At 43.1% G+C, this 15,832-nt stretch overlaps 2 protein-coding genes across 3 annotated transcripts; both read left to right on the top strand.

Moving 5' to 3' along the window:
• The first annotated feature begins 973 nt into the window (after positions 1-973).
• On the top strand, positions 974-5,112 carry LOC135082334 (MOG interacting and ectopic P-granules protein 1-like). 2 transcript variants are annotated; one of them, XM_063977123.1, is made up of 2 exons: positions 974-1,066; positions 1,552-5,112. In XM_063977123.1, the coding sequence occupies exons 1-2, from the start codon at positions 1,045-1,047 to the stop codon at positions 4,212-4,214; spliced, it is 2,685 nt and encodes an 894-aa protein (XP_063833193.1). In that variant the 5' UTR covers positions 974-1,044; the 3' UTR covers positions 4,215-5,112. The 2 variants fall into 2 exon arrangements, with proteins under 2 accessions (XP_063833193.1, XP_063833192.1); XM_063977122.1 differs by having other exon boundaries at positions 1,528-5,112.
• Positions 5,113-7,201: 2,089 nt separating this feature from the next.
• On the top strand, positions 7,202-14,171 carry LOC135082333 (phenoloxidase subunit 2-like). The gene is made up of 12 exons (XM_063977121.1): positions 7,202-7,363; positions 7,778-7,976; positions 8,409-8,517; positions 8,692-8,812; positions 9,075-9,289; positions 9,647-9,899; positions 10,403-10,555; positions 11,592-11,726; positions 12,003-12,190; positions 12,726-12,868; positions 13,111-13,346; positions 13,709-14,171. The coding sequence occupies exons 1-12, from the start codon at positions 7,250-7,252 to the stop codon at positions 13,940-13,942; spliced, it is 2,100 nt and encodes a 699-aa protein (XP_063833191.1). The 5' UTR covers positions 7,202-7,249; the 3' UTR covers positions 13,943-14,171.
• Positions 14,172-15,832: the final 1,661 nt, after the last annotated feature.

The raw sequence follows: 15,832 nt of genomic DNA, 5'->3' as shown, positions 1-15,832 counted from the left end.
TAGTAAAATTTTGTTTTATAATAATTAAACGCACATAAATGTTTAATTATTCCCATATTTTTTTCTATTTAAATATACTTACCTACTTAAAGTTTAATATAATTCTACAAATCTAGATACCATGCAAAGATAGAAAACTAAAGATTATTTAATTGTTTTTTATTTTATTTCATAATTATCTCTAATTCATATTGTACTAGCTTTCCGCCCGCGGCTTCGCCCGCGTGGAATTTTGTCTGTCACAGAAAAACTTTATCGCGCGCGTCCCTGTTTCAAAAACCGGGATAAAAACTATCCTATGTTCTTTCCCGGGACTCAAACTATCTCTATGCCAAATTTCATCAAAATCGGTTGCGAGGTTTAAGCGGGAAAGCGTAACAGACAGACAGACAGACAGACAGACAGACAGACAGACAGACAGACAGAGTTACTTTCGCATTTATAATATTAGTTGGGATGTATAATTATCAAAAATTGAAATACCTATTTAGTAAAATAAAGTTCTGAAAAAAGAATCGTGTATAATATTTATCAAATAATTATTATACTTATTTAATTTTGCAAATTATATTAATTATTTTATATACAATAATTTTTTTATTCAATTAATTTAAAAAAATGCGAAATAATGATTCTGGAATATTTTTTAAATTTACCGCTTTTTTATTCCAATCTTTCCAATATGGAATACCGCGTCCTTCCCCCTCCGAGTTCCCTCCCATTCCTACCATTTTTAAGTAAAGGTCCTTTACAATGTCAATTTTGGGTTACACAACATCTAATTTGACCCTTTTAGGAAAAAAAGCTTACCTTTATTATAATTACCATTAAAACATTTCGTTTAAAATGATAGTAAATAGCAAAATGTTGGAGTAATATTTCCATGGTTATTTAATTTTTATTCGCAAAATAAGTAACGGACTCCATTACGCTGTTGAAAAGTGACATGTAAAGAACCTTTTAAATGACAGCTTGATTTGGTTTGGTTTCCGCTACTGTGCTATTGTGCTATTTTTTGGTTTTTGGTATTAAAATCGCAAGATAATGTCGATTTCCACTGCTACAGGTAAGCCTTTAGTGTTAACGCATGTTTATTTATAAAAGTTTCTATGTGAAATCATGTGTTTACCATCAAACCTGATCAAGTAAGGTTTTCGGAGAAATGCTATGGAATCCCATATGGCGGTCCACACACCACATGATATAATGACGCTATTTGATAAATTAAAAATTTATTTTTGCATAATCCATTTACAAATATGCCGTTTGTTAGGCAAACTAATCGGTTGAAAGTAACACTGTACCGCATTTAGGTTACTTTGATTATTTCGTTTTTTCTGGATTATCTGGCGTCCTCTCGCGTAGAGGACGCTCTTCGCGGGCAACTCCACTTGACCCTTCATCATCTAATTCAATCCATACCCTCTAAATACGTAGGCTATTATAAAAAATGCGCGTAAATACTAAAACAATTTGTTACTGTTATTCTTATTATGTTCATTTTGACTTTATGATTGGTTTTCTCAGACAACACCACTATTGGCTTCACAGATGAGCGGACCGAAGGTGATGATGACACATCACAAGGAAGCCAGCCAAAGGAAGACAGTAGTGAGTCTGAAAATGAAAATGAGAATGAGAATGAAATTGAACATGAACCTCAGAACCAAAACGGCGGCAGCCCTAGCCCTGAAGTGCATGAGATCACTAGTGACGATGACGAAGACGGAGGTGTGTCCAACGATGATGATGACTCATCAAATTCCAGCACAGACAGCAATGACAGCTCCGAAGGCTCACAACAGAGCCATAAAGCAATTGAGGAGAAAAAATTGGAAGATCAACTCGAAAATGGTGATGATGAGTCTGATATTGAAGAAGTTTCCATGGAAGATCCATTGAATCAATCTCAAAACAAAAGCAAGCCAATAGTTGTGAGCGATACTAAAGGTTTGGCCGAGCTGGCGTCCAAGCAGGCCAAGACCAATGGGGATCAGAAGGAACCGACAGTGGTAATAATAGATACTAACTCTATCTTGTCAGGCAAAAACTCCTCTCCAGCCACATCTAAACATAATGCATCAACCAGTGCAATTGATGCACAAAACCTATGTCAGAGTATAGCAGCGCGTGGTACTACAATCACTCCAGTTAGCAGCAAGAGTGTCCAAAATAATATAACGCAGAACAGTACCCAAACGCCTCAGCCCCAACCAAATATTCTACCATCTTTGACAGATGACATGTTTGTTGTTGAAGCTCCATCATTTATAGTCCCTTATGTGTATGAAAAACCTTCAGTGAAACCTTTTAGAGAATTTGTGGACAAATTGGGCAAGGAGCTTGAGGAACTGAAAATAAAAGAAGATCAAGAGAAATTAGAAAAGGAAAAGGCTGAGAAAGAAAGAAAAGAAAAAGAAAGACAGGAAAGAATTGAGAGAGGTGAACTGGTGCCTGATGATGACGTTGAGAAGAAAGAGGAAGAGTCTAAAGTTACTGATGAAGAATCAGGCAAATCAAAAAGAGAGGATAAGAAAAAACGCAAGCGTCGCACTGAAGAAGATGACGATTCCTGGGATGGTGAGTCAAGCTCTGACTCTGATGAAGACGTCATCAGTGATGACGACACCGTAGTTATTAAGGAAAAGGATGATACGATTGAGGAGATCAAAGATCCCATCAGCTTGATTGCCAAGGGTCTATCAGGTAAATCAGACAGTTATTTTGATTGTTCCTTAGGACAGTTTTTTATTAATATAGGCTTAAATTTAGTACAAGAATTTGTGCAAAGTGACCTGTTAAAACAACAAAACCGTAAGTTATATAAGGAAAAGAAGTCTGGACGCAGCACCCGTGCCACGGAAGCTGCAATCGTCTCTCTCACGCAAAACTTGGACTTCAGTAAGAGAACCAATGCTCCGTATGCCCTAAAACAAAAAAGATGTGATTTTTGTAGTTTTAAAACCGAGTCCATGTTAGTCATGGCTCATCACTTAGAAGCACCTCACATGAGGAACAATATTTACAAATGCAACACCTGCGCATTCGAAATTCGCAGTCCTCACGATATATTGTTTCACATGGAGGCCGAGCACAACATCAGGGGCAGGTTGGAGAGGGCACCTGCGTATCAGCAGTGTGCCAACTGTCATTTCGAGGACAACAGTAAAACTAAATTGGCACGACATCTCATCGCATGCGCCAAAAAGTTCAAGCCCGAGTTCAATCTCGGCCCGCCCCTCGAATGGGAACCCCCGGCGAAGATACCAAAGCTGACCAGGGCGAGGAACAACATGGTGGGGCCCTACCCCAGCAACTTCAACCGGGCTCACGTCGGCATGAACAACCTCGGGCGGCCGCCGCTCAACGTGTCGTCGGTGATGTCGGGGCTGCCCGTGCTGGGCCGGCCGCGCGGCCGCCCGCCGCTGGCGCCCGCGCGCCCCGCCACCGTCTCCGGCGTGCCCATCATCCGCAGCGGCCTCATGATCATGCACAACACGCCCCCGGTGGGCACCACCATTTCCAACTACCCCATGGTCCAGAATAACCAAGCCAATAATGCCACACCAAAAATCTCCATCACTCCGCTCCCCCGCGCTCCGCAGCCGTCGTCGTCGCAGTCGTCTCAGAATTCCAAGGCCACTTTCGTGATATGCGAAATCTGCGATGGATACATTAAAGATTTGGAGCAACTCCGGAATCATATGCAATGGATTCACAAGGTGAAGATTCATCCTAAGATGATCTACAATAGGCCTCCACTCAACTGTCAAAAATGCCAGTTTAGATTCTTCACTGATCAAGGTCTCGAAAGACACCTTTTGGGTTCCCATGGGCTCGTAACCAGCTCTATGCAGGAAGCGGCGAACAAAGGAAAGGACGCAGGAAGGTGCCCTGTGTGCGGAAGGGTCTATCAGTGGAAACTGCTGAACCACGTTTCCCGAGACCACAACATGACTCTCAAACCGGCGCACCTCTCCTACAAATGTACGGTGTGCACCGCCACTTTCGGTATGTACAAGCAATTCGAAAACCACGTGTATTCGGCCCACAGTGTGGTGGCGAAACGTGTGATGGATAAGAGCAAGTCCTCGACGCCATCCAAGCCTTTGGATTCCGATCCACTGCTTAAGCCGCTGAAGATTAGCGACGAAATAACCATAATACCACAACCTGCGAAATCGTCTCTCACGATCACAGCGAAAGGCAAATAACGTTAACGTCGAGGGCGAGTGCGTGCGCGACGGTATCCAGGCTGCTTCACCAGTAACGCACTTCCGCGACTTGAGCAGTATTGTGTAAATAAATCTAAGCTATAACATTCTTATTTAAAATATTGATGTTGGGAATACTGGAGATATAGTGACAATTTAGTAAAAAGTAAGTGTGAATGTTATTTTTAATAATAATAAAAAACAAATTACAGTCTAACTTAAGATGTAAATTCAGTGTATAAAATTACAATATAGATATGCAACAAATTGTATTTTGTGAGTTACAAAGTAGGATTGTCTATTCCACTGCGTACTTGCGACTCGCGGCCGTGGCGCCCGATGGTCACAAAATATTACTAATCTAAAGATCTGTACCCTCACTGTGTTAGTTATAGCGTGCAAGGCTAGTGCATGAATGCGCAGGTAACACCAACTCTTCTTCATAAACTCGAGTGATGTTATTTATTTGCGGAAGCGCTAATCATGATTGTAATCTAAAGTCGATAATTATTGTTTGCCTATTTTTTAATTTAAATATAGTTGGTCAACTGTTTCAGGATTATTGTAAAAATATAATTTAGGTAGAGACTTTCCATTATGAATGTATAATAAATCATGATTATTATAGATTACTTAAGGAATTAAGTTAATCGTAGACTTTAATTTAATTTAAGATTGTTTAATTGACAACCATTTCTAAAACTAAAAACCTCTCCCAATCCCGCAGACAGTTTCCTACGAAATTGCTATTCAATATCACATCGGTCTTATTTATTCTGATCTCAGGTCAACAGACTGGAATGTTGATTTGGTAAAAGTTTACTAAATTGTTAAATGTACTTATAGAACTGAAAATGATGTATTTTTTTTATTTAATAAAAAAGACCATTGTAACTAATTCTGTTTTTTATTTCATGGTTGTCTCTTCTTGTAAAATAAAGTTTGATGATTTGGATCTTCATAAAACTGCATGGGCCATGGCAGATGTACTCTCCCTTCTTCCAATTACCAAAAAAACTGCAGGTGGTGCACTACACAATAGTAACGGTATAACGGTACACGCGCAGCGTTCTATTTTTGTAAAAGTTGGGCCAATAAGTATTTTCGTTTGAAGTAGGTATTTAGATACCTATTTGCAGATATTTGAATTCATAATTAATTAGGTATGTAAAAACTAATCTCTTTATAAATAAGTATTAGTTTATATTCGTATCTCCTTTTTATCATTAATGCACCACCAGCATAACCAATAAGGACATTAAATTCCTTTCTGCAACATTTTTAATAAGATTCTGATAAATTCCATCCATTTATGTAGCCTAAATATGTAGGACTTTCAGCACATAAAAAAACCCGAAAAGCTATGGAGAAGCTGTTGCCAGCTCGCCAAGGACGCCACGCCGCATGTCGCGGGCCCCTTGCCCAAAGTAGGTACCTGGCCGTTGACCGGTTCGCTCCCGCTACAGTCGCTGACGAAATTACGTCACAAAAAAATTCAATAGAAGACTACCTAACGTCCGGGCGTAGATACGACATAAGTCGCAAGAAGTAGATAGGTCCATACATTTATTCGCTTACGTAATATTCAAACAGATATAACTGCATATACATTACGTATAAAACCGAAGATAACCAACCTTGTATACCTATGTACCTACGTATATACTAGATAGGCTTATACAGAGCCGGGGCACAGCCCAAGCATGTTCGCTTAAAAAAAAACGCCTACTCACAGTTACTTATTCGAGGTAAGGAGATAAGTGCCTAAGAAATTTTATCAGGCGCTTTGTTACTGGCTTTATTAAGAATGGGAGTACCTATTTATATATCTAAGTATCTACCCTACAGACATACTAGTATGTAAGTACCTATCCTCTACATAAGCTTACTGGCGCGACCGATCGATACTAGGAAAGTTATACCTACCATCGATCCACCCTTGCTTGGAGCCACGAGTTAGAGAGGAACGAGATTCGTACCTACTAGGAAACCTGTTAATGATAGGACTTTTATGGTAGGTACTAGGTAGGTACATATTGTTTAACTTTTCAATCGAATATTAGCAGGCCTTGACAATACTACGTAGCTGATGGTAACAGTTCTGCATAAGTACCCATGTAAGTACGAGTAACTACCTAAGTTTTATGTAACGAGTACCTACCTAATTCCCATCCACCACCCCGGTGGCAAGCTTGAAGTGGGTGGATGGGAATAACGGCTTACCGTGGTACCACTGGATTACCTACGTACTTATACTATAGTAACTACTTTCATTTTGGAAAAAAACAGAAAAAACAAGCACCTAAGTAAGTAGGGAATCATTCCCAAATAAACAACTGGAGCACTGTGCACTGGGCCATAACATAAGGTGCCTAGATAATACCTAGCTACTACTTATTAAGGCAGTTTTAGTAATAGGTGGAATTCAATCAGGCTTAGGCTTTGATAAGTTATTAAGCTATGAATATTGATAAGAATTTATTTGACGCAAAAATAACAATACCTACAGATTGGTTCAAAATATTATATAATAACGGAATAACAAAAAAGGTCTCCCACAAGTCCCTAGGCTTCAAGAAGGTAGGTAAGTTACTCTTTTCCCGATCGAAGAGAACGTCTGGCACTTCTTTTTACACCATCATGCCCTTCCCAGTTCCCACCTCCTTATGTTTTCCCCAGCGACGACGAAGGACGAAGGACTGTATTGTAGGTACTGTGTACCTACTGTTCCTAAATATGAGATAACTAAATACCTATTTCAGCGTTGATTAAAATTGTAATTGAAATAAACAACAGTTTTTCTGTGGTTCTTATTAATCAGCAGGCAGTGTGGTTATTAGTAGGTAGGTAAAAGTCATAATTGCCGAATTTCACTGAACTATATCAATAGGGTTTTTTGTGGTTTTGCACCCGAGGCAATTTTACTGAAATTGCAAACTATAAAAATCCAGTGTTGAAATGTTAAACGCATTCACTTCACAGTCCCTGTGAAGTGCAGTATTTTGGTAGGAGCTTGAATACACTGTTGGTGGAAGATGACGACTTCCGTGGTCAGAGGTCTGGAGCTCCTGTTCGACAGGCCTAACGAGCCGCTGATCACACCGAAAGGCGAGGAACAAGTCCTGTTCAAACTTAATGAGGAATTGTTGGTAAGTGTTAACTTTTACCCCCTTACTAATAAAAAGTTACACTTCCATACTAAACGTCACTGTAAAACACTGTTCAACGAGCGTGTAAGTTTTATTAGTAAGGGGGTTGATATTCAAACCAAAACGATTAAATTGTTAATGCTGGTCGGTACAGCCTACAGATGGTGATATTATGACTCACTCAATGTATTTTGACGGGGACGATTCGAATTGTGTCCAGTTCTTGGGTCAGTGCATGAAGATCTACACAGGACTCTATTTTCGAAACAGGTGCCTATGGGAAAATCATTCGTACAAAGGCTGAATCTAACGCTTTGGCGTCTCTTAAAATCAGGGGCTCCAACTATGTAACTAAAAATGGGCTTTCAAGCCACCAAAGATGACTGTAACTCATTTCAAATTAACTTACTCCAGCCCCCGGGCTACGAGGACAACGGCATCGTCCTGAACAACCGCTTCGGCGAGGAGCCTGGGGTGCAGACGATCGAGCTGAAGCCGCTGGCGAACCCCCCTCGGTTCAGACGCGCCTCGCAGCTGCCTCGCGATGAAGACTTCTCGCTCTTCCTGCCGAGGCACCAGGAGATGGCTGATGAGGTCATCGACGTTATTTTAGGTAACAGTTATTGCTTTTGTTTAATTTACAATAGTGATATTCATAAAAGAATGAAATTAATCAATGATAGGTAAGTAATAAGTTACTCGTAAATGCTTTACCTGTGAGTTTATCTAGTAACACAAAATTCTCGAGGAGGATTGGTAGTCCGCAAATTGTCCCGGACTTCATTTGGCAATAAAGTTTAAACAAGTAACTAATTTATCATCATCATTTCAGCCACAGGACGTCCACTATGTAGGTAAGTAGGTACCTACTGTAGGGTAGAGGAGTAATCGACAATAATAAACCACCAAAATTGTACGTCCTACTTACCGTGCTTATTCGAATTATGCCTCCCACAATGATTTCCAGATCCAGGCCGGTTAAAAGCGTCCTGCATCGTATTTAACAATAATTTGCCTCTTTCTCCAGTCGTTTTTATTCTTACAGCGGTGCCTAGAAACCACATGGAAGAGTTGCTGTCAACTTGCGTGTACGCCAGAGGACGGCTTAACCCGCAGTTGTTCCATTACTGTGCAGCTGTAGCTTTCCTCCACAGGTATGTTAGTTAACTATACTTCGATACGTTCTCTCGCTCGCTCTCTGGAGCTCTCACGCTCTCAGTTTTCTTCTTCATATTTGTTGTCTGGAAGAGATCGCTGCATATATGCATAGTGATAGGACCGTCTAAATTGGGTCGATTCCATTTTAGTAAAATACTTTTTTGTTTCAGACATGACACGAAGGCGGTTAAGATCCCGAACTTTGCAGAGACTTTCCCGTCCAAATTCTTAACGTCCACAGTGGTCGGGGAGGCACGAACCACTACTTCTGTAATTCCTAAAGGACTGAATGTAAGATTTACCACTTAGTTACGACAACAAGACCACTTACAGTACCTTATGTGTACGTAATCTTCTTCTGGTTGCAGAGCTCTCTCTAACATTTGCCTACTGTTTGCCAACTGCTTACTTACCGTTTTTACATAAAAATAGGCTTAAGCTTGGAAATAAATAAATAAAATAAAAAAATAAAATAATAATAAAAATAAACATTGGGCGGGATTGATGGTGAAAACGGGCATAGTGTTCCATTAAACTTTTAAATTATTTTTAGCGGCCGATCATAACTATTCCTCGGGACTTCACGGCATCGAACTTGGAGGACGAGCATCGCCTAGCGTACTTCCGTGAGGACTTGGGCATCAACTTGCACCACTGGCACTGGCATTTGATTTACCCGTTCCGCGCCACGCACGGCAACCGGACGATCGTCGACAAGGACCGCCGAGGGGAGCTGTTCTTCTATATGCACCAGCAGATCATTGCCAGGTACCTATAGATTCTATAAGATTTTTTAAGGAATTGAGTCGAAAATTATGCAGCACACGTACTTTAACTGTCTCCCTAGACCTGGATTATCTACCTGGATTTCTTTGGACTGATTAGTTAATCCTACATGCCAAATACTAATAATGATACCGACTTAGGTAGATTGAGCCAGCTGCTGGCTGCTGGATCTGTGTTTCTATAAACTCTAAAAGTAGGCCTTTTATGTCCCGAACGATTTAACAGACACTTTCTGAGCGTGTTAACCTGTATCAAAGATCCATCTGTACCACCCGGGTGAGATTGTTATCAAGACCACACTAAACTTAAAAATCGCTACTGATTATTGTCCTCGATCAGATACAACAACGAGCGCCTAAACAACTCTTTGAAGCGCGTTAAGAAGTTCAGCGACTTCCGCGAGGAGATCCCCGAGGCTTACTACCCCAAGCTGGACAGTCTGACGTCATCGCGCGGGTGGCCGCCGCGGCAGGCCAACATGAAGTGGCAGGACCTGAACCGGCCGGTGAACGGCGTCAACGTTCGCGTCTCCGATATGGAGAGGTGGCGGAACAATGTACAGGAGGCTATAGCAACTGGGCTCGTTGTCTTGGTGAGTTTAGATTAGATATTACTTTTTCAGTTTCATAATGGTAATAAGGGAATCGAGAGACCTGTCGTAGCGTAGCGCGTAGGTACTTGTCACGGTTTGTTTTGTTATCTAAAGCATAAGGTACCTACTACACTATTCTAGCACCCATAGTTAAGACTTCTTAATGTATGGAATACGTAAATTTAACATTATTCGTGATAAGCACAATATCAACTCCTGCCAGATTCGAATCAGCAACTGCTGGTTTTGTTCAACAAAAGCGGCGTAATTAATAACTTAATAAGTTTAGTAGACTAGACAAAAAACCTGACCGACTAGAGTCTAAGTCACTAGACACTTTTGCCTTTTGTCTGTAGCTATAGAGAGGAAGACTAAGCTATACTGCTAGCTATAGAGAGGAAGGCTAAGCTATTAATATTTATGATCTTTTTTACGTTAGATCTTACTGTACCTAAACCTAACGTAGCAGTACTTACTTAATGCTTCTAAACGTTCTTCACCAGCCGGACAACTCGACGCAGACGCTCACCATCGACATGCTGGGCAACATGATCGAATCCAGCATCCTGTCGCCCAATCCCGAGCGCTACGGCAGCCTGCACAACAACGGGCACAGCTTTACCGCCTACATCCACGACCCCAACCACCGCTACCTCGTGAGTACGCGCGCTATAACCGTTGCGACCTCCTTGCAACATGATGGAGGCCAGCATCCTGACGCCCAACCTCGAGCGCTACGGCAGCCTGCACAACAACGGGCACAGCTTCACCGCCTACATCCACGACCCCACCCACCGCTACCTCGTGAGTACACGCGCTATAACCGTTGCGACCTCCTTGCAACATGATGGAGGCCAGCATCTTGACGCCCAACCCCGAGCGCTACGGCAGCCTGCACTACAACGGGCACAGCTTCACCACCTACATCCACGACCCCACCCACCGCTACCTCGTGAGTACACGCGCTATAACCGTTGCGACCTCCTTGCAACATGATGGAGGCCAGCATCTTGACGCCCAACCCCGAGCGCTACGGCAGCCTGCACTACAACGGGCACAGCTTCACCGCCTACATCCACGACCCCACCCACCGCTACCTCGTGAGTACACGCGCTACAACCGTTGCGACCTCCTTGCGACATGATCGAGGCCAGCAACATGACGCCCAACCTCGAGCGCTACGGCAGCCTGCACTACAACGGGCACAGCTTCACCGCCTACATCCACGACCCCACCCACCGCTACCTCGTGAGTACACGCGCTACAACCGTTGCGACCTCCTTGCGACATGATCGAGGCCAGCAACATGACGCCCAACCTCGAGCGCTACGGCAGCCTGCACTACAACGGGCACAGCTTCACCGCCTACATCCACGACCCCAACCACCACTACTTGGTGATTACATCATCAGGACGACTCTTTATCACACGTGCACATATTACGCTCACGTAACATTCGCAAACGTGGTCTCAAATGTGTTTTCATAAGTCATTGTCGTAAGGGTGAAGAGATTATGAGAATGGTATAAAGGTCAACATGCCGGAATACCACGCAAGAGGTCCCGGGTTCGATTCCCGGCTAGGCAAAAATTGAAATGATGAATTTTGATTCTGTGACGGGTCTGGGTGTTACTATGTAGTTATGTTATGTTGTCCAAATATATTTATCTTAAAAATAGTCTTGTGTTACAGGAGTCGCACAGTGTAATGGCGGACGAGGCGACCACCATGCGGGACCCGTACTTCTACCGCTGGCACGCGTTCATTGACGACCTCTTCCAGAAGCACAAGGAGTCGCCACACGTTCGCAAGTACCAGAGGTCTGAGGTGAGGATAAACGACTTGCTTAATTCCGTTTTGCAATGGAGGGAAGTCGAACCTTAATTTCGAACTCCTCCTATGTTCTTCTGATTAATTTCGTTGCGGGTCCAATGACAGTTTAACTTTCCCCCTGGACAAACATGACCTTCATTGGTTGGGTTTTTATGGCGGTCAAGCTGCAGATCCTGGCTACACGGAAGTTGCAGCGTAGAACGAAAACCTTGCTCACAAACACAACAAAAGTTATTGGTTACTTTAAACAGCTTTTTTTATGGTCCTTAGTTGGATTATCCTGGCGTTGAGGTCCGTAGCGTAAGCGTCGAGTCGAACACACCGGGAGCCAGGAGCAACGAGCTCAACACCTTCTGGATGACCAGCGACGTGGACTTGTCGCGCGGGCTCGACTTCTCTGACCGCGGGAATGTCTACGTACGGTTCACCCATCTGAACCACAGGTCTTTCAGATACGTGTAAGTCCTATAGCTAAAAAGACATTTAGATTAACGTTACAGTTACAAGCAGTCTGTCTGTATTGGGTCTGGTCCAGTCCCAGGCGTTTTTGTGAGGGTCGATTCTCTACAATCGTTCGTCATTCGTGTCTGAAAACAAAAAGGAGTCAACTACTGAACAAAGGCATCTACAAAGGATTTCCACAACGCCCGGTCCTGCGCTGCTCATAATTATCCAGGTGTTTCCCACGAGTTTCACTAAATCGTAGCCTGCCCACACCACACTACGTTTTCCGATCCTTATAAAAAAATCTCGAAATGGAAAAAAAATCAAATGAGTGTAATATGCAATAAACACTTTCGAGTAAAAAATAGAGTTTCGAAACCTGTTCGAAAGGAATTATAACGATTGTTTACTTATAGTGGCGATGATGATGTTATACTATTTATCTTGATTTTTCGTAATAATCTAATGTTTTGTTGACAAACTTCTTGATTTGTTGTAAACTTATAGAAATGTTTTAGCCAACTTATGAAAAGACAACGTTGCCCACAGAATCAACGTGAACAACTCAGGGCGGGCGCGTCGCACCACGGTGCGCATCTTCCTCGCGCCTAAGTTCGACGAGGGCGGCCGTGCCTGGCTTCTCTCCGACCAGCGCAAGATGTTCATCGAGATGGACAAGTTTGTTCACGACTGTGAGTTCATTTTGTTTCTTGGAATATTGCTGGCATCATATCCTTAAGTCTATTGCTTTTTTGCTTATAATCTGATTGGAGTAAATCTCCAATCTTCTATTTGCGTCTCTTTAGCGATGGTTTTATGACCGTTAAAACAATTTTTGAAGCAATGAGTGTTAAAAGGTTGCGGCCATACGTAGCATAGTATAATGAACAATATGCCGAATTTACCTACATCTGATCCGAGAATCTTTTTTTAGTACGACCTGGTAACAACCAGATCATTCGTCAGTCCACCGAGTCTTCCGTGACGATTCCCTTCGAGCAGACGTTCCGTGACCTGTCGCGTACGGGCACCGACCCTGGCGACCCGAACAACCTGGAGTTCAACTACTGCGGCTGCGGCTGGCCCCAGCACATGCTGCTGCCGAAGGGTACGGCGGCCGGCGCCAAATACGTGCTCTTCGTCATGCTGTCCAACTATGAAGGGGATAGGGTAAGATTACTGAGATTTTTTCTACTGATAGGCCTTAACATCTTAACTTATTTATAATTATAATATGACGTCTTGTTATATTGTCAGTCAGGTCATTCAGTGTCCATTACTACGTGAGCACAAGCCTCTAATTTACAAGAGACAAATCAAATGGAGGATTTGGCTTACACTCCTCATGCTCTGGCGAGACGCGAGGATGGGGAGGCCTGATGTTTAGTTTGTCCCCTAGCCTACGACATCCATGGCAGAAATGGTATAGTGATCTTATTCTGCCGGCATCATCATAAGCTACTCGTATTAGGTGGTATTGACTTTTCATCATCCCTATTCTTTATCCTACTAAACCTCAATTTTTGTTACAGGTGGCGCAAGCTAACGTACATCGCGAGTTGACCTGCAAAGAGGCGTCAAGCTTCTGCGGCCTGAGAGACCGCCTGTACCCGGACAAGCGCGCGATGGGATTCCCCTTCGACCGGCCCTCCACCACCGCCGACCACATCGACGACTTCCTAACCCGCAACATGTTCGTGCAGGACGTCACCATCCGCTTCAGTGACGTCACCGAACAGAACCCGCGGAACCCGAGGCAACAGTGATCCCCTTTATTTAAACATGGAATGGAATATTTATTCCATGTTGTAATCAGCTTTACCACCTTTGTGCTTAGCTGAAGTGTTCCGCTTTTGTGTTTTAGAAGACCAGTCTTTTGAATTGTAAATTTATAATGTACATTAGTAATTTATTTATAGAGATATCTTTATTAAATGACCCTTTTGTAAATAACGGTAGCATACAATTTAATTAATAATAACATTATGCAATTGATTTGTTGTTATTTCTCTATTCATAACCTAAGGGGCCATCCGTACGCTCAGAGCAAGAATCGTACGTTTTAGGGGAGAAGGGGGTCGACATTTTTGTGTGACAAACAAGACAAGGGGGTAGGAGGGGTCCTAAATATCGTGACGTCACATTTCAAAATCTAAGTTTAAAAAGTAATAACACGAAGTTTAAACTATTGACGAAAATTTCAAAAACATTTGCAACTCTATCGTCACAATCATAAGGTTCAAATTTTGTGAGCCACTAACTCTACTTGTTGGAGCTTAGGTTTATAGATTGTAGTTTTGTAGGATCTTGAAATTAGGGGCCTTTTCAATAATAAGCCATTCTTCGGTGAACATTGGGTTTTACTTCGGTTTAAACAATATTATAGGTACATTACAGAAAAATAAAGCCTTTCTCGTTGGCGGTAAAAAAATGGAAGCGACGCTTCGGTTGGCGGTCGTCGCATAGACAAAAATTCTCTCGGCTCCATAGACTTCTTTCTATGGAGCATGCTTGATTATGATAGGGGGCGCTAGCGTCGCCGGTGGTGGCGCTGATGTAGCAGCGCGAACATACTGGGGCCCGTTGAAAGCAGGTGACTGGGTTTCAACTTCATTCGAGGGCGGCAGTGCGACGAGCTTGTTGAGAGCACGGCGGACAATTCCTTTGGCCGTGTTGACATCCACAACTCTGGTGATATTGTCGGGTCCGGGGTAGAGTTTGACAATCCGTCCTAGGCGCCATTTCATAGGTGGGGCGTGGTCTTCTTTGAGTAGGACCAGGTCGCCTTCCTTGGCTTGATGCTGCATTGTCCTCCACTTCGTTCGGACCTGGAGCTCTGATAGGTACTCCGTCCTCCATCTGTCCCAAAATTACTGCCGGAGTCTCTCTATGATGTGGTAGCGATTGGTAGACTTCAGTTCTTCAGGCGGATGAGATGGCACCGACATGAGTGGACGACCGATGAGGAAGTGGCCAGGAGTGATAGGAGTCAGGTCAAGAGGATCGGAAGACAGAGGTGACAGGGGGCGGGAATTGAGGATTGACTCTATTTGCGCGAAGAGCGTAGTAAGTTTTTCAAATGTTAACGAACTATTGCCCGCGACCCGTTTTAAATGATATTTTGACGATTTAACGCCGGCCTCCCATAAACCGCCGAAATTGGGGGAGTATGCCGGTATAAACTTCATGGTTATGCCTTCGCTACTAGTGAAATTGCATACGGGCTGACGACTTGACCGCAACATTCTACTTAGTTCATTGTTTGCCCCAACGAAGTTAGTGCCGTTGTCGCAATGGATCGTATGGGTTTGCCGCGGCGAGATACAAAACGTCGAAGACATAAAATAAAAGCTTCAGTACTTAGGTCACTGACCACCTCAAGGTGGACAGCCTTGGTTGTAAGACATACAAATATACATAGATAACATTTGGTGATGCGATTGCCACGTCCTTTACGACTGGATATTTGAAATGGCCCGGCAAAATCGGCGCCACAATAATAAAATGGGAATGACACATTAGTGCGGTTGACCGGCAAGTGGCCCATAAGGGGCTGCATAGTCTTGCCGCGCCAACGGACACAAGTGACGCAGGCCTTCGTGACGCTGCGAGCAAGCGCCCTGCCAGCCAGGGGCCAGAAGGTGTCCCTGATGGAA

The sequence above is a fragment of the Ostrinia nubilalis genome, chromosome 21 (assembly GCF_963855985.1).
Source record: "Ostrinia nubilalis chromosome 21, ilOstNubi1.1, whole genome shotgun sequence".
Classification (NCBI taxonomy): domain Eukaryota; kingdom Metazoa; phylum Arthropoda; class Insecta; order Lepidoptera; family Crambidae; genus Ostrinia; species Ostrinia nubilalis.
The sequence above is the reverse complement of the archived record's forward strand: the minus strand, read 5'-3'. Positions and strand labels throughout refer to the sequence as shown.